The following is an 18766-nucleotide window of genomic DNA, read 5'->3' on the forward strand; positions in this document are numbered from 1 at the left end:
TTGCATTTGACACGATTTGTGTTCCACCCATGCACTTACACAATAAAATGGCGATGACGAAGCGGTAACAGGTTTCATAAGCATTTGCTCAACAACAACGACTCTGACTTCAAGCTACGAACACTTATCCAATGTATGTCTAGTCAATAATAGTAGGCATACGGCCATAAGTACTTTAACTCAGTTACATCAAAACATAAGTACATATAGCCTCACATTTAATTGTGACTAAAGGCATTTTTTTCCCACTGGGTTTTTCCCTTTAGTCCTATCCAGGTATCCAAGACCTTCATTTTGTAATATATGCCACATTTTATTTTTACTATTTTATTTTTATAGAAACACAGAAAAGCAGACCAACGACATCCCCAAACAACTACATGCTCATCAACTAGAAAACCAAAGGGGAGCAGCCCAGAAAAAATTCAAAAAGGCTTCAAGTTTACAGGTACACATGCAGGCTGACACCCAAAGAACAAACAATACAGAGCTGCCAAGATAAAGACTTGCTGCAACAACAAACCTCACTCAACCTATTCACGATACAACAACCAATCGGAGGGGGAGAGCTATGGCTTCAACTACACTACATGTACAAGAAAAAGGTAACTCTACAACATACAACGCATCTAGTAGAAGCAATTGCAACAACAAAAGCTTCAACCAACACCAAAACATGAAGCACTCGTCAAGGCCACTGCGGACATAGGGTCTTGTCGGGGACGACAAGAATTCAGAGGGGGAGAGTGTTGACAGGTTAACCTTTCAACAATGCTTCCACAAAGATTCCATGAAGATTCCTCAAAGATTCTCTAAATATTCCATATAAAGATGTTGATGAAGTGATGAAGATGAAGATGGATGTTGTAATGTGAAGATACAAGCTCATGGACATCATCGAATATCCCATTATTATTAATTTGAGCCCTTATGGCCACTTTTGTAATGTTTACAGGAACTTCATATTTTAAGTCGGCAATTGTATTTTGGCCGCAGATGCTTGTTGGACGAGCAAAGTTAGCTGACAGTGTTGTAATTAAGCTCTATAGAAGCCTAGGGACAAATGAGGTCATTTTGGCCAGACATTAGGTTTTCTAAGGTTTAGTATATAAACCAAAACCTAAAGCTTTGTAAACAGACTTCTAATAATCTTATCTTCTGTGTCGACTAGGAGACTGCGAGAGAGTGTGTGTGTGTGCTACAAGAGCTACGGTGGTCGGAATCACAAATGCAGAGCAGTAGCGTGTTGCCCACGAGGAGAGCTACGTGTTGATGCTTACATCACACGCGTTTGTTTGTGTTTTGGCAGATTCACCCACGAGCTACTTTTGGAGTTTTGGTGAGTAAACGTTGTCTGTTTTTGCATTTCAGCATATCCACGTGATTAGAGCGAGTAGAGCTACACATTAGGCATGTTAGATTTTAGAAACAGTGACCTGTAAAATCCGACCAGACATCCTACGCATTTTTTGCACGGAGGGTATTGGGTTAGGATTTGTGGTCAGAGACCTTAGGGATAGCGGCCTTCCAGTGTGAGTAGGACTTCCCTTGAGTTTCGTGAAGTTTCGAGATCGTTTGATGGGCTTTTGGCTTGCAGTAGCATCATAGGAGACTCTCACATTCACAGAACCAATGGCATGTAGATTTGATATCTCTGTAGGAAGTAGTCATTAGTCGGTCGAGTAGAGGTTGACACCCTTTTCTTGCTTCCACGCGCCTGCAGGTCGAGCTCTGTCCTCAATTGACATTATATGTTAGGTGAGTTCTCGCTATGCTGATGTCCGTCGCGGCGTATCTGCCGACGACAGGGTGGTACAGAGCAGACTTTTTATGAACTACCATGAACTCATCAACAAGATTTTGAATTGCTTCATTTATGAAATGTGTGCCCCGATCATTGACAATATCTATAGGTAGATCACCATATCTAACAAAGACATTTTCATATAGAAATTGTGCAGTAGTCTTGGCATTACCTTTTTGTGTAGCTTTAGCTTTGACCCATTTAGTGAGATAATCCATGGCTACAATGATATACTGGGCATCTGTTTTGTGAGCGGGGGGTGAAATTGGTCTCGCAAAGTCTATTCTCCACTTAGCAAAATCTCTAGCTCCCATCATTGCCCGTAAGTGAATATCAGCTCGTTTTACTGGCACTTTGGTGCGTTGACAAGAGTCACATCATCTTATATATTCATCTGCATCCATATGTAATGTTGGCCACCATATTCCAGTGGTCAAGACAATTTTTGTTATCTTTTCCCTTGAGAAATGGCCTCCAATTATTCCTTCATGTACTTGCTCAATAATTAGAAGGTACATGCTTTTCGTTGCGCATAGCCTAAGCTGGTAATCCTTTCCTCTTTATTAAGCTAGTTTTTAATCAAAATGAAGTCTTGAGCTTCTATTTCTATCGCCCTCTACTGTGCTCTTGTGGTATTTTTAGAAAATGTTTGCATTTTCAAGAAGTCAAAAATGTATTGACTCCATTATGGTGTAATTATTATTTGAAACAGCGTAATGGAATTGGCCTATTTAATTTGAAAGTAGCCGAAATTAATGAGAGTACTTTTGAGAAATGACTTTGTGAGCATAGCGGGTGAACATAATTGAAGATAGAAACATAATCATAGCAATTAGTTAACTTGGCATGAACAATACTTTTGCAAGAGAGAGAATTTAGAGAACATGACAACAGTTGAGGACCGGATTTATGTGGAGCCGATCCCCCCTCCAATAGGCATTTGTATTATGATTTCTCCCATTAAGAGAGATTTGTTACAATACAATCTTTGTGTTCCTTGTGACCTAGGTGATGCAATGAAGATGGAAAGCTTCATGCATCACAAACATAAAATAAACTTGAAGAAAGCTTTAACTATCCCAAGCCTCAGTCCCAAGACCTCAAACACCTTCGAAGGTGGAGAGAGCTAGCAGGGAATGAGGGTAGGGAAGAGGAAGAAGAAACATTTCGTAGGAGAAAGAATTAGTTCCTCACTTATCATGACTCTTGTTGCTAGCATACATAATAGTATAGTAATGAAGAAGAAGGAGATGGAAATCTTAAGCATTGAAGCATGGCTCTTGGTTGGATTTGCACTCCATATCCAAGAGTGTTGGTGTAGGCTCTCATCCTCTACTTGCTTGGAGAACGAGAGGGAGATATTTCACTTTGCATAGCACACCATGAGAGTGTTTGTGAGTGTGTGTGGGTGAGTATACCCCCTAAGCAACCCCCTAGCTTGCTTGGGTCAACCCCCCCTTGTAGCTCATGCTTGAAGCTCATTGGACCCCTCCAGGCCTAGCCAATCACAAGCAGGAGACATTACAAGCAGCAAGGGTAGCCTTGAGACAAGTATCCCCCTTTCCCCTTTGAGAGAGAGGGCTAGATAAATGCTAAATCATTTAATTAAATCTCCTAAATTATTATTGGACCCCTTGGGTGGCCAACCAATAGGCTTCAGGCACACCATGAGGGCAATATGAGGAGGAACTTGACAAGTGTCCCTTTTGCTTTCTTTGTACCATGCATGCCTTCTGTGAGTGTGTGGGTGTTCTCTCTCATCCCCCCTCATGTAGGGCTCGCCCCCTCCTTGTAGGGATTGAATATTTGACTTTTTGACATCTCAAGCCCCTCATACATAGGCCCAGTTCCCACCACAAGCTTGGCCGTTAAGCACTTTAAGCTTGGGCTAGGTTCTCACCTTAAGTGCAACCCTAGCATCTCAAGCATGTCAAGCACCTCAAGCACCTTAGTCATCAAGCATGACAAGCAGGACAAGCACCTCGAGCTAGGTCGAGTTCGTGCGCCTCAAGCTCAGCCCTAGCTTACCTAAGGTCAAAGGCCTTTTACACACATTATTGGAGGTCTTCAATGAAGCTAACCCTAAGGTCTTATGCTCCATTATTTAACCTTGCTCTTTGATAGACCATCTCTCATTTGGGCCCCTTTACCATTGGCCCCGTGTTGAGATAGATCTATAAGCACATGTCTATATCTTAACACTTGTTCCCGTTTATTCTTTCACATTAAGTGATCAATTTAATATGAGAAAATCATTTGCATTGGTTAGATATTAGATATTAGATTTTATGACATTACCTCTCTCTTGAAATCATAGTCGTCCTCGACTATGAGGTAGAAGAGATAAAGCCTTAGTCATTAGTCAATTTTACTTAGCGGGTAGAGGATCCCTTTTTACCCTACGACATCTTTTGAAGATGGATGACTAATCCATTTGGTGCTTGGGAGACATAGTTGCCGCAAGCATGTCTGCTCTTTAGTACATTTCATTCTCCCAAAGTAGAGTGACGAATTCTACTTGGTGTTTGAGAGACGTCGTCACCACAAACATGATTCTAAGCATACATACTAGTTAAATTTGTGCACAATTAAAAAGAGGGCTAGTCCAATAAGACAAAAACATGAGTCATTTAAAAGAAATTTGTACATTTTCTTACTCTAATGTAGCATTGTAAGCATTGACAAGGTTTATACTATCCTTAACACTAGAATGGTAACAGGACACTTTTATGTCCTTGGACACTTTTGTGTCCTATTAAGTGACCATTTTGCTTGAATTATTTGAAGAGTATGAAAATGAATTTCTAGGTGCTATATATCCACAAAGTTGCCTTATGAGCTGAAAAAAACTTACCTTTTTTTTTTGAGTATCGATCTCACCATTAACCTTACTCTTGCACAACATTTTTGAACCTAAACTGTGTGAAAAAACGGGTCCTGTTTTTGGCTTTTTTTCAATTTTTGGCAACTATACCACTCTAAACTTCATGTTTGTGAGGTTTAGATGGCTAGAGGTTAGGCCTTCATAGTTCTCAACATGTTTTGATGCTTATAGGGAGAGCTAAGTGTTAAAATTGAAAGTTATGACCAATTTACAAGAATTGCATAATCCTGTTTTTTGGCCAAAATTAGCACTTTTATGATTTTTTTTGGTGGCTTTCTTGATATCCAAATTCAATTTTGATTGTGTAAGTGTAATGTATAACATAAAGCTAATCTTCCTTGAGTTTTGGAGGACCTAATATGCTATATAGCATAGTATATGATGATGGTTGAGTTTTTTGCTTGCTGAAGAATACGATACATTTTAGAGTAGCAAGTATAACTTTCTCAATATTGCTAGTTTCTTAGGCCAATTGTGTGTATTTTGTAGGTAGTAACCATATCTAATCATAGACTACAAACTTGGCTAGATATTGAGTAGTTTCTATGGGTTTCTAGAGGTCATAATGCTAAACCCAGTTTTTTCATGTTTGCTGTATTTAGCACTTTATCATTGCCCCCAAGGTTCCAATTGTAAGAGATCCATTATCATTTTGACATGCTCCATGGATCCTTTTGAATCCAGAGGCCCGAAGGGAGCTAAGAAAACATGTATATAGTATCTGTATTGAGCGTGACTATAGAAACTTTGATGATAGGTCCGCAGAATGACAAAAATGCAACTTTTTTGTACCTTTTTTTTTGCCCAAAAAAAAAATAGTGAGATAAAATCAACCATATGTTTTGGTCACCAACCCATTGAAGTTAGCGGGGCATTTTATCTCATGTCCTATAAAAATCTCCAGTCTTATTTATATGCAATCAACCGTAAGAAATTGCTGTTTTAGGCAAAATGCACTGGTCCATCAACTTTGGAGGCTTGTAGTGACCAAGGGATGAGAAAAATTACAAGTTTCTCATTTTTTCCATATTGAACTATAAGCTCATGAAAGGATTTTTCAAAATGAGTGGATCTACTATGGTTTTGGAATTTTTTCCCAAAACCCTGAAAGGACACTTTTATGTCCTGTTAGGTTACCATTCTAGTGTTAAGCTGTATTCCTTGCATCCATCTAGCATCTTAAAAAGGATAATTTTTGAACTTAATAAGATACCGTCGGATAATCTTACCATGTCGTAGTACCTTGTCTTCATGCCGAAGGACAGCTTCGGGTTGTAGCACCTCTTCTTGGTCTTCAACTTCGAGAGGGTCTTCAATAATTTGTTCAATTGGTGGCTCTCCTTTGTAGGGCTTAAGTAGGCTTACATGAAAGGCATTGTGTATGAGCCAATGGTTGGGAAACCTGAGTTGATAAGTAGTCTCATTGATGGGCTTCAAGATTTGGAAAGGACCATAGTATCTTTTTGCTAGTTTATCATAATACTTTTGATGGCCCGTAGGATTTTTGCCCGTCGTTTGCCTTAATCAAGCCTTAGGAAACTTGAGTAAGACCCAATCATTTTCTTTGAACATTAAGGCTCTTCTGTGCTTATCAGCAATAGCTTTTTGCCTTTGTTGAGAGATGGATATAGCCTCCCTAATCTTTTGAAAAGATTCTTGTAGGTCACGGCTATACTCATCGACGGCGAAGATCTTCCCATGTACTTTGAGTAGCAAGGGACTTTTAGGTCTTCCCTCAATGATCTCAAAAGGTGCTTTTCCCGTAGAAGTATGTACAGTATTATTGTAGGCATACTCTACAAGAGGTAAGTCCTTTTCCCATTGTGAGCGTTGATCTACTTCGGTAACATAAGTCTTGAGTAGATCGAGTATCGTAAGATTGGCTATCTCACTTTGGCCATCCGTTTGTGGGTGATAGGCCAAAGAGAAATTCAATCTTGTTCCTAGATTCTCAAAGAGACCTTTCCAGAAATTACTGGTCATTCTAGGATCTCTATCTGACACGATGGATGTGGGTAATCCATGGTGCTTGAAAATCTGAGATATGAAGAGAGTTGCCATTTGATGTGCCTTAATAGTCTTTTTGATAGGAATAAAATGTGCTTGCTTGATAAAGCTATCCACTATTTTCCATATTCCTGTATTCCCATGGATAGACTTGGGTAATCCAAAGATGAAATCCATGGATATACTCTCCCATGGTGAATTTGGGATAGGCAATGGCTGGAGTAATCCGGGTTGCTTCCCTCTATCATACTTGGTCTTTTGGCATACTACACATTTTGAAACATACTCTTGTATGTCCACTTTCATGGTAGGCCAATAGAAGTACGTCTCTACTCCTTGGAGAGTAGGTTGAATACCTCTATGCCCCGCATATGGAGGAGCATGGGATTCATATATAACTTTCTCACGAAGGGAATGGGTAACACATAGCCTATTGCCGTGGAGAAGATAACCATCTTGCAAGGTGAATGGTTCCTCTTTCTTCCCCAAAGCAAGGGCTGACATTATGTCTCTAAAGTCAGGGTCAATAGCATACTCATCTATCGTAGAGGATAGATCATTGTGAGTAGCTATAGACACCGCATTAACTTTGGGTCGTCGTGAAAGTGCATCGGCCACTTGATTGTGCTTACCAGCTATGTGAGCAATATGGAAATTAAATTGCGAAAGAAAATTTACACGCCTCATTTGTTTGTCCGAAATCTTGGTTTGCGTCATGAAATACTTGAGACTTTGGTGGTCGGTTCGTAGGATAAATGGAGTCCCCAATAGGTAGTGCTTCCATGTGTCTAGGGCATGTAGAACAGCTAAAAGCTCTTTCTCATAAATGCCCAAGACTCGTTCATCAATATTGAGCCTCCAGCTCTCATATGCTATGGCATGTCCTTCTTGAAGCAAAACTGCTCCAAGGCAATCACCACAAGCATCACATTGGACCTCAAATGGCTTTGAGAGATCCGGAAGCACGAGGACTGGTTGGGAAGTAAGCTTCTCTTTGAGCTTTTCAAAAGCATTTTGCTCCTTAGCAGTCCATACAAACTTAATGTTCTTCTTAGTTAAGTCATGTAGTGGTCCTACTACTTGAGAGAATTTTGCTATGAAGCGTCTATAGTATGCACACATACCAACAAAGCTTCTTAGCTCATGTAGATTTCTTGGGTTAGGCCATGCTTTTATTACCACTAACTTTGATGGATCGATTCGGATACCATCTTTAGAGATAATATGACCTAGGTATTGAATCTCTTGAAGGAAGAATTTGCTTTTCTTTTGGTTGAGAGAAAGCTTGTTCTCCCTCAATGCTTGAAAAACCACTTGGAGATGCTGCTTATGTTCCTCCAAAGACTTGGAGTAGATGATGATATCATCAAAGTGTTAAGTATGGAGCCTGATTTACCCTTGTAATTTTCTGTGGTAAAAGCGCACATTTGTAAGGCCCCCATTATGAGGAGAAGCCATCGTGCGTGAAGGAAAATCACTCACCGGAAACCAAAATTTTCACGGACAAGAATCAGGGATATTATGGCCGGACGGCGGCCGGAAAGTGGTCGGAAAACAACCAGTCGGTTGCCCGGTGGCCGGTAGTCAATGGCCGATGGCCGGTGGTCGGAAGTCAATGGCCGGTGGCCGGTGGTCGGAAGTCAATGGCCGGTGGCCGAATTCAAAAGCGGACTTGTCTTCTCAAGGGCGGACACACATGGGTGGACTGGAGGGTCCGATTTGGACTTATTCGCACAAGGGTGGCTACACATGGCTGTCTCTCATAAGAGAGGGCAGCCCTTTTGGCCTATAAAAGGAGGCCATTTCTACACACATTTCATAGTGTGAAGTTGATGCAACAAGGTGAGTGTGAGGTGGTGAGAGTGAAGCAAGGCGGAAGCTCCATTAAGGGTATAATCCCTTTGTAAACTACTTCTTGTTTTGAAGTACTAAAGCCATTGAGTGGCTGCTTTCCCGTGGACGTAGCCCACATTGGGTGAACCACGTATATCGCGTGTACTCTCTCTCTCTCTCTCTCTCTCTCTCTCTCTCTCTCTCTCTCTCTCTCTCTCTCTCTCTCTCTCTCTCTCTCTCTCTCTCTACTCTATAATCTCATGTATATAAATCTGTCTCTCTCCATTAAGTAATCTACTCAATTATCTATTTAGCTACGTCTTATTTCCTAACACAAAGAACACTCCAGTGAATTTGCGGTATGGTCTAAAAATTTTCTCCATCAAACGATTGAACGTAGCTGGTGCATTAGTCAAGCCAAAAGGAATAACTAGATATTCATAAAGACCAAAAGTTGTGCGAAATGCGGTCTTTAAGATATCTTCATCCACTATCCTTATTTGATGATAGCCACTCTTAAAGTCAATCCTACTGAAGTAGGTAGAGCCTTGTAGCTTATCAAACAGATCTTTTACCCGAGGTACAGGAAATCTGTTTTTGATAGTGATATGGTTTAGTGCTCGATAGTCCACACACATACGGTATGTACCATCTTTCTTTTGCACTAAAAGGACTGGAGAACAAAAGGGAGAGGAACTAGGCCTCACCATCCCTTTGTCTACCAGCTCTTGTACTTGCCTCATGATCTCCTCTTGTTGAGCTTGTGAGACTCGATAAGGAGGCTTGTTAGGTGGTGAGCTTCTAGGAAGGAGCTCAATGCGATGGTCATCATCCCCTCGTTTTGGAGGTAAGTCCATAGGGATATCATCGATGAACACATCTTGGAATCCTTTTAGAAAATTAGACAATTCTAACTCTTCTTGATTCCTACCATTTACATTTGATGAAACATTAGTATCTTTTAGAGACTCTTTGACAAAAATCATGTACGCAAAAACTGAGCTCTTCATTGACTTATCAAAAGCAAGAGGATTTACAAGTGGGATAGTGCGACCACGCTCACTAGCATCTATATACATGTTCTTTCCCCTATAGGTGAAGTAGATTCTCCTTTCAGGGAACTTCATGTTGGCAGCCATGAGATCAAACCATGGTGCCCCTAGGATAACATCCTCATGTTGGAGAGGAGAGATGAAGAAGTCTTCTTTGTCAACATAGCTTTGGACATGAAGCCTCAACTTCCCAATCAAAGGAGTAACGGAGGCTTGTTGTCCCTTGAAAGCTGCATCAGCCACTACTATATCTCCCATCTCAAAAGCTTGAATGCCCAACTTGGTGGCCAACTCGGTTGATATGAAGTTGAGAGTAGAGCCAAGGTCAAACAAGATGAATGCATCATGCTCTCTTACCTTTCCCCAAGCATAGGAAAGTGATGATCCTTTGCAATGAGCATCCTCTTTTGGAGCTTCGATGGTGGAAGCCCTAGGAGTCTCATTGTGAGTATTCTTCTTGGGGCAAGAATGATAGCCATGTCCTTGCTTCCCACACTTGAAACACTTATGGTCCTTGCGAAAAGCCTCAAGCTCTTCAGGGGAGAGTTTGTTTTTACCTTTGTAAACTCCCTTCTCCTTGGTCCGATTGTTGTTGTTGTTGGAATTGACTTGGGAAGTATTTTGAACATTGGTTTTCCCCTTTGCATCATTTTTGTCTTTGTTTTCCATGGGCTTGACATTACGTCTAGCCCCTTGATGGAAATTGATGTGTGAATCAACCATGGTGTGATGGATTACTTCGGTAATAGTACCAGGCCATTGAGAGTTGATGTATTCGGCCATCTCTTCAGGTAATCCTGCACAGAATTGCTTCCTTTTCTCGGCAAAGTCTATCTTTTGAAAGACAGTAGCCTTGAGATGTAAATCCCAAAACTTGTCTACATATTTGTGGATAGACTCATGGGAGAGGAGCTTCAAGCTGCGCCATTCGGTAAGCACTTTGTCCTTTGCATCGCTTGCAAGGAATTGCTTCATGATGGAAACTCGTAGAGCTTTCCATGTCTTTGGGGCTTCACCATTGCCACAAAGGCTAGCCCACCATTGACGAGCTGATTTTTGGAAGTGCATAGCTACATGGTGTAGCTTGGAGGACTCTGTGAAGCCTTCATCTCCAAAGGCCGCATCAAATTGATGGATGAAGACCAACACTTTGTCAGTAGCACCGAAGGTGCCATCATAGGTGAGAAAGAGATACTCTTTCCTCCCTCCTTGAACTTCTTTAGCTTTTGTGACCTTCACCATGCAGGAAATGATTTGCGATGTCCTCCCCTCTTGTATTCTCTAGGAGAATAGCCATAACTTTCGTCGGAAGAGGAGGAAGGTGAAAAAGAAGGAGAAGAGGGTGACCTCTTCCTAGCCCTTTTCTTCCTTTGTTTCCTCTCTTGCCTTTCAGAGTGATGAGGAGAAGGACTATGTGTTGATCTTTTCCTCTTGGGAGTAGTGGGCGATCGTCTAGACCGCTATCTTCGTGGAGCCACATCTTCAGAGGAACTTAAACTTTCATTGCTTTCTTGCTCTTTGGATTCCTCCTCTCGAATGGGAGAGAGTCTTCTTTTGGGGGTCTCTTCAAGAGGCCTTCTAAGCTCTCTCTCTCCTCTTGGAGAGGAAGGGAAATTCCATAAGCACAAAGTTGTTGAGTAACTTCGGTTTGAGAAGCAGGGTTGCCCATAGCTTGCTGCAACCTAGTGACGAGATAATTCACAAACATGGGAGCATCATCATTAGCACCTTCATGTGCAAAATCAAAGCTATCAATGTTCATTCTACTCTCTTGATTATTGTCAGCCATGTTAACAAAATTTATGTATGTACTTAGTGTATGCTTTGGCAATTCAAAACCTTAGTTGCCACTCCTCTTAGCCTTTGAAAATCGGCTCTTAAGTATCTACACCCATGGCTCGAAGTGGTTAATTATAGAGAGTAGAGGAGTAGGTCTAACATAGCAGAGTTGCCGAGGGCTAGCTCCTTTCGGACTTCTTATGGCTCAATAATGGTAAAGCCGTAGGCAAGTCTAAAAAGACTCCACTATTAAGTCCAAAGCTCCCGAGGTGTGCACCATCCCCCACATAGTGGGCTCAACAAAACCGATAATAGATCCATGTTCCACATACCCTAATATAATTAACAACATCAACCATTTATAGGCTACTTAAGGACCTCTCTTCTTAAGCAAGAAAAGAGAAACCAAATGCTCTGATACCAATGTAATGGAATTGGCCTATTTAATTTGAGAGTAGCGAAAATTAATGAGAGTACTTTTAAGAAATGACTTTGTGAGCATAGCGGGTGAACATAATTGAAGATAGCAACATAATCATAGCAATTAGTTAACTTGGCATGAACAATACTTTTGCAAGAGAGAGAATTTAGAGAACATCACAACAGTTGAGGACCGGATTTATGTGGAGCCGATCCCCCCTCCAATAGGCATTTGTATTATGATTTCTCCCAATAAGAGAGACTTGTTACAATACAATCTTTGTGTTCCTTGTGACCTAGGTGATGCAATGAAGATGGAAAGCTTCATGCATCACAAACATAACATAAACTTGAAGAAAGCTTTAACTATCCCAAGCCTCAATCCCAAGACCTCAAACACCTTCAAAGGTGGAGAGAGCTAGCAGGGAATGAGGGTAGGGAAGAGGAAGAAGAAACATTTCGTAGGAGATAGAATTAGTTCCTCACTTATCATAACTCTTGTTGCTAGCATACATAATAGCATAGTAATGAAGAAGAAGGAGATGGAAAGCTTAAGCATTGAAGCATGGCTCTTGGTTGGATTTGCACTCCATATCCAAGAGTGTTGGTGTAGGCTCTCATCCTCTCCTTGCTTGGAGAACGAGAGGGAGCTCTTGCACTTTTCATAGCACACCATGAGAGTGTTTGTGAGTGTGTGTGGGTGAGTATACCCCCTAAGCAACCCCCTAAGCAACCCCCTAGCTTGCTTGGGTCGACCCCCCCTTGTAGCTCATGCTTGAAGCTCATTGGACCCCTCCAAGCCTAGCCAATCACAAGCAGGAGGCATTACAAGAAGCAAGGGTAGCCTTGAGACAAGTGTCCCCCTATCCCCTTTGAGAGAGAGGGCTAGATAAATGCTAAATCATTTAATTAAATCTCCTAAATTATTATTGGACCCCTTGGGTGGCCAACCAATAGGTTTCAGGCACACCATGAGGGCAACATGAGGAGGAACTTGACAAGTGTCCCTTTTGCTTTCTTTGTACCATGCATGCCTTGTGTGAGTGTGTGGGTGTTCTCTCTCATCCCCCATCATGTAGGGCTCTCCCCCTCCTTGTAGGGATTGAATATTTGATTTTTTGACACCTCAAGCCCCTTATACATAGGCCCAGTTCCCACCACAAGCTTGGTTGTTAAGCACTTTAAGCTTGGGCTAGGTTCTCACCTTAAGTGCAACCTTAGCATCTCAAGCATTTCAAGCACCTCAAGCATCTCAATAATTAAGCACCTCAATCATCAAGCACCTCAAGCACCTTAGTCATCAAGCAGGACAAGCACCTCGAGCTGGGTCGAGTTCCCGCGCCTCAAGCTTAGCCCTAGCTTACCTAAGGTCAAAGGCCTTTTACACACATTATTGGAGGTCTTCAATGAAGCTAACCCTAAGGTCTTATGCTCCATTAGTTAACCTTGATCTTTGATAGACCATCTCTCATTTGGGCGCCTTTACCATTGGCCCCGTGTTGAGATAGATCTATAAGCACATGTCTATATCTTAACACTTGTTCCCGTTTATTCTCCCACATTAAGTGATAAATTTAATATGAGAAAATCATTTGGGTTGGTTAGATATTAGATATTAGATTTTATGACAAACAGTGTTGCATGTTCTGGTGGGTTTGATCTGCATTTGGCACAACTAGTTATATAATCATGAACATCAACATGCATAGTTTTCTAATGCACTCCCAATTGTCACAAGCATTGAAAAGTTTTTGTGGATGAGAAATGAAATGTTAAGTCTTGATTATGTCCTTCGAGCAAGTAGGCATCGTATTCCTGTGGATTTATGCACACTCGTAGGTTACCATTGGAGCCTAGATGATAAAAATGTCCACCAATCAGCTAAAAGTTCTTAGCTTGTTGAATCGCTCATAGTTTATGGTCTTAGTTAGTCTTGTCAAATTCTCTACCGTGTGATAGTAAGCTTACTATATCTTGGGACCACTTAGTTTCTACATTGAAGAGATATGCATTTGGGAGATCATCAGCTACTCCCTCTAGAGCTTCTCCATTTGGAAATCTAGAAAGGCGAACTGCTCGAATATGCATCTTTCCCTTTTGAACCACTACGGTAAAGTCAAACTCAACCAATATGATGAACCATCTTACGATTTGTCATGTATTGCATGGTTTGTTGACAAGGTATAAGAGGGATTGATGGTCCCTAAAAAACACAAACTTATTTGCGAGGAGATAATGCAAAATTTCTTCACAGCATGAATCATTCAAATCCCCTCTCTTTCGATGGTGGTGTAGTTCTTTTCAGCACTGTTGAGTTGTCGATCGGCTGACGGAACTCCATAGTTCCGTCTCCTGGTTGAGCCAAAATACATCCTATAGCAAATATAGATGCATCAATATGAACGTGATTTTTTTTCCCAATCAGGTGGTTTAGGCATTTCAATAATCACTTTTATCTTATCCAAATCCATAGATATGCCATTTTCAGAGAAAACATGTCCTAAGATTCGTTGTTGTCTTACCATAAAACACACTTTTTTGGATTAAGACGGATTTTATACATCTTGCACGTCTTGAATACTTTCTTGAGGTGTTATATATGTTCCTCTCTTAGTAGAGAGTGTACACATAGGTCATCCATATAGATTTCTAGGAAGATCCTCAAGTATTCTTTGAAAGCATGTGCCATCAATCTTTGGAATGTTGCAGATGCGTTCGTCAAACCAAATGGCATGACTCGACATGAAAATATGCCCCATTCTATTGCAAAGGCCCCTTTATGTTGCTCAGGTGCAAATGCAAGTTGGTTATAGCTAGAGAATCCATCCAAGAAGGAGTATGCATGCTTGCACGCCACTCATTTAAGGACATGATCCGTGATCGGTAGGGGATAAATATCCCTTATCATGGCTGCATTAACCTTTTTGAGATTGACACACACTCGGAGTTTACCATTCATTTTGGGTACCACAACGATTGGAGATACCCATTTGGTGTGTTCTATCTCATAGATGAGCTTTGCTTCCTTTATCTTATTGATTTCTTCCTTGATACGCTTAGCCAAGGTGTCATTGTATGTGTATGGCCTTTGTCTGCTAGGATTTGCATCAGGTCTAAGGGGATAGTGTGGTAGCATATTGTAGGATCCATTCCCTTTATATCCTTATAAGACCATGCAAACGCGTCCTTATATTTACGAAGAAGGGTTACAAGCTCCTCTTCCTCTTCTTGACTCAGATCGGTTGCTATATAGACTCCTGGTTGCGGTTCCTCCCTAGGTCCTGCTAGGACTATCTTCCTTGTATCCTCTAGTCTGTCATATGACTCCTTCTCCCGTTGTTTTCATTTGGGCTGTGTCAATACTATCTTCCGATCTTGAATAGTGAATTTCTTGTAGTGGGAGGGTACACTCATATGGTTGTCACTTTCGTCTTTTTCATCTCCTCCGCTTTCCGGTTTAATTGTCCATACTTCCCTTAGAGTTTTCTGAAGCTATTGGTACTTCTTTTTGTGCTCAACATTGATCCAATTTGGTTCTCCTCTTTTGTTTGGTCTTGTTTCCTTTTTTCTTTGGTTTAGTTTCCGTTTCAACTATTGAGTTTTTTTCTCACGTCTCCAGCTCTGTCTCATGTCCTAGAGTCTCGATCTCGAGAGACTTGGCCTGAAAATTTTTTTTAAATGCAGTTTTCGGCCTTTGATTGTGAAAGATCATAGCAAAATCGGTTGCCATGTAGACTGGTTGTGGTTCCTCCCCAGGTCCTGCTAGGACTATTTTCCTTGCATCCTCTAGTCTGTGATATGACTCCTTCTCCCGCTGTTCTCGTTTGGGCTGTGTCAATACTATCTTCCGATCTTGAATAGTGAATTTCCTGTAGTGGGAGGGTACACTCATATGGTTGTCACTTTCGTCTTTTCCATCATGGTTTATGTGTGCCTAGCACTTGAGAGTGCTTGTGCTCTGTTGAGAGCGTTTTACTCTTTGTTGGGAGCTGGTTCTATGTTTTTGCTTGCATAGCCATTGGTGCTTATTTGAGCACATGTCTTCCAGTTTTTCCGTGATAATTTCACATTTTGGATATAAAGTTGTGTTGTAAATACTACCATCGTAAGTCATTGTGGAGATGATCTTGGCTTGTTTTGGCAATCCCAACCGTTTTTTAGACTCACTCCAAAAGAGCGCTTTTTGAGACTATGACTAGTCATGTCTGCATAACCTTTTGTGAGGGTCGTTGCATGAGGTTTCTTGAAGTCGAGCACTAGGGACTGGGTTACCCAATGTGGGGTGGATCAGGTTGATGGAGATCCCTATTCGTGGCCTCGCCATAGGACGTGCAATCTGCTCTCGTTTTAGCAATGGTGATCATCATTGTCTTGTCCATCACTTGCATATGTAGTGGAGTCTAGTATTATGCGTTGGTGGCTAGCCGTTGTTGCCAATGTTGCAGTGTTGTCTTTGACACCCTTGGCATGTTCACACATGGGTGGCCCCTTATGCTAAAATGGGTACATATGGAGGGTTTAGGGGGAGAGGAGGTGTATCTTAGCACCGTGACTAGGTGTCACAATGTCGTGAAAACCCCAAATGGAGGGTCACACAATCAAGTCTTGTAGGGTTCATAAAACCTTCAGAATTGGAGCTAATTTGGACGTATCGGGCCCGAAACGGTGTTTGACTTGATCCAAGAAACAAATCCTCGACATTTAACATTGCTTTTTGCATAAATTCCTCCATGGCCATGGGCCCGAAACGGTGTCCGATAAGATCACGACTTGATCCTAGAAACAGATCCTAGATATTTAACATTCCTTTCAGTCTAAATTTCTCCAGAACTTGATCCAAGAAACAAACCCTAGACATGTAGCATTTCCGCATGAATTCCTCCACAACCATCATTTTTTGCATAAATTCCTCTACAACCATCATTTTTGGCATAAATTCCTACACAACCATCAATTCTGGCCACATTTTGGCACACAAGCCAAGCCCGAACTACACCAACTCTACCAAACAGTATATTTATTGTCCACTATGTGATTTTTTGAGCAGGACCACTCTACAATAGTCCGCGTGAGCACATGCTCGGGTGATTGGTTTTTTGTCCAAGTTGTAATTTACTGAGTGTTTCCATGATGTTCATGGTGCATGCTTGGGCTGTCTTTCTACTTGGCTGGTAGCCACCTAGATTGATTGCACTCTTAGGTATTCAAGGTGGGAATTTGGGAACAGATCACATGGTAGCACACATCACAAGGGGGAAGTGAAAATTAAGGGGGTCGATGGTAATTAAGGATGCTAATCGAATGACGATGTGGCATCCGCCTTTAGCCCTCAATGCACTCGATTCGCGGGGCGAAGACCTCTATATAAACAGCCGAGTCCAGACTCCAGGCAATAGACACCGCTTCTATTGTAAATCTTTTTTCTTGCCACAAGCGTCTTGGCCAGCCAAGCGAAGATGAGCCCTGTACTTGTGCTGGCAGTAGTGGTAGCTATGACGACGTTGTCATTGGCAGCGCCCGATGGCGCTTCTGCGCAAGGCTTCAACGTCCAAGGTACGCCCTCTGATTAGTACTGACTCTGAATATTGCTGTTAACGCTGGTTTTTCTATTAATGCATGCAGTGGACGCCCTCATCGCCTTCAAGAATGGGCTGCAGGACCCGCAGGGTGCCCTTGCTTCCTGGGATCCCTCCTCCGTCGACCCCTGCACCTGGTTCCACGTCACCTGTGATGCCAACAACAACGTCCAGAGCATGTAAGCCACCAACAACAGTAACGTCCAACTCTCTCTCTCTCTCTCTCTCTCTCTCTCTCTCTCACCGCTGCGTTTTTGCTGAACGTAGAAACCTTGGTCTCTCCGGACTCTCGGGAACCATCTCCCCGCGTTTGGCGGACCTCCATTCGCTCCGAGATCTGTAAGCAAAACACTAACTTGTGCGTACTGTGTGTGTGTGTGTGTGTGTGTGTGTGTGTGTGTGTGTGTGTGTGAGAGAGAGAGAGAGAGAGAGAGAGAGAGAGAGTTGATGCCAACGTTTTGCGATTATATTGGCAGCTCGCTCGAAGATAACTCCTTAAGTGGCTCCATTCCGGGGGAGCTTGGGCATGTCACTTCACTCTTTGCACTCAACTTGTTTAACAATCGCCTCACGGGCTCCATCCCCCCTCAACTCACCCTTCTTCCCAACCTCCAGCTTCTGTAAGTAGTACAGACCATACGTCCATCCGTCTCTGGAGTTACAATATTGAGCATCGTTGCACCTCACCTTATAATATTGCACGCATGCACATGTTGACGCCTGACTATTCAATCACGTGCAGGCACTTGTTCAACAACGATTTGTCCGGTCCTATTCCTACAGGGGGCTCCTTCTCAAGGTTCTCTAGTGACAGGTCGGTCTCTCTCTCTCTCTCTCTCTCTCTCTCTCTCTCTCTCTCTCTCTCTCTCCTTCCTCTTCCTCTTCCTCTGACAAAATTCTGACAACCATCACAATTTGTTTGCAGCTTCATGCCAGGAAACCCAAGACTTTGCGGAGCTGTCATCAACAAGCATTGCTAGAGCTGAAGCATTGTTTGGTGTTCCCAACTTTCCTTTAAAGCATCATCCTCCCTTTCTTTGAGACAATTGTTGTCATTCTTAATCGAAAATGCCTCCTTTGCTTCGATGGAAATTGACATATCCATGTTTCATAGACTCGTTCACAATAGTTTGCGTACTCTCTTTTTTACCTATATTGATGTGAATTTGCCTTTTAAGCAAACGAGTCAATCTTTGAATCGTGCCAACGAAAAAATATCAAACAATGAAAATTTTTGACCCAGAATGAAACGTACTTTGAATGCACACAATACGGCATGCTAGGTTTTGAAACTCATTGTCCTTATCATGCCAAAGCCAAAGATCTCGCTCAGAAAATTTTCACTGCACAATGGACCCTTTATGGATGAACCTGGTAGTTCATATGCTACAATTCAAAACAATTGTTTGTA

The 18766-nt window shown here is 41.9% G+C and overlaps 1 protein-coding gene across 1 annotated transcript; it reads left to right on the top strand.

The window, feature by feature from the left end:
• Positions 1–17208: 17208 nt before the first annotated feature.
• Positions 17209–18433, top strand: LOC147439714 (uncharacterized). The gene is made up of 6 exons (XM_086484380.1): positions 17209–17332; positions 17402–17534; positions 17623–17694; positions 17832–17975; positions 18098–18169; positions 18281–18433. The coding sequence occupies exons 1-6, from the start codon at positions 17236–17238 to the stop codon at positions 18333–18335; spliced, it is 573 nt and encodes a 190-aa protein (XP_086340506.1). The 5' UTR covers positions 17209–17235; the 3' UTR covers positions 18336–18433.
• Positions 18434–18766: the final 333 nt, after the last annotated feature.

This window comes from Adiantum capillus-veneris, chromosome 16 (assembly GCF_014529385.1).
Source record: "Adiantum capillus-veneris isolate H3 chromosome 16, ASM1452938v2, whole genome shotgun sequence".
NCBI lineage: Eukaryota > Viridiplantae > Streptophyta > Polypodiopsida > Polypodiales > Pteridaceae > Adiantum > Adiantum capillus-veneris.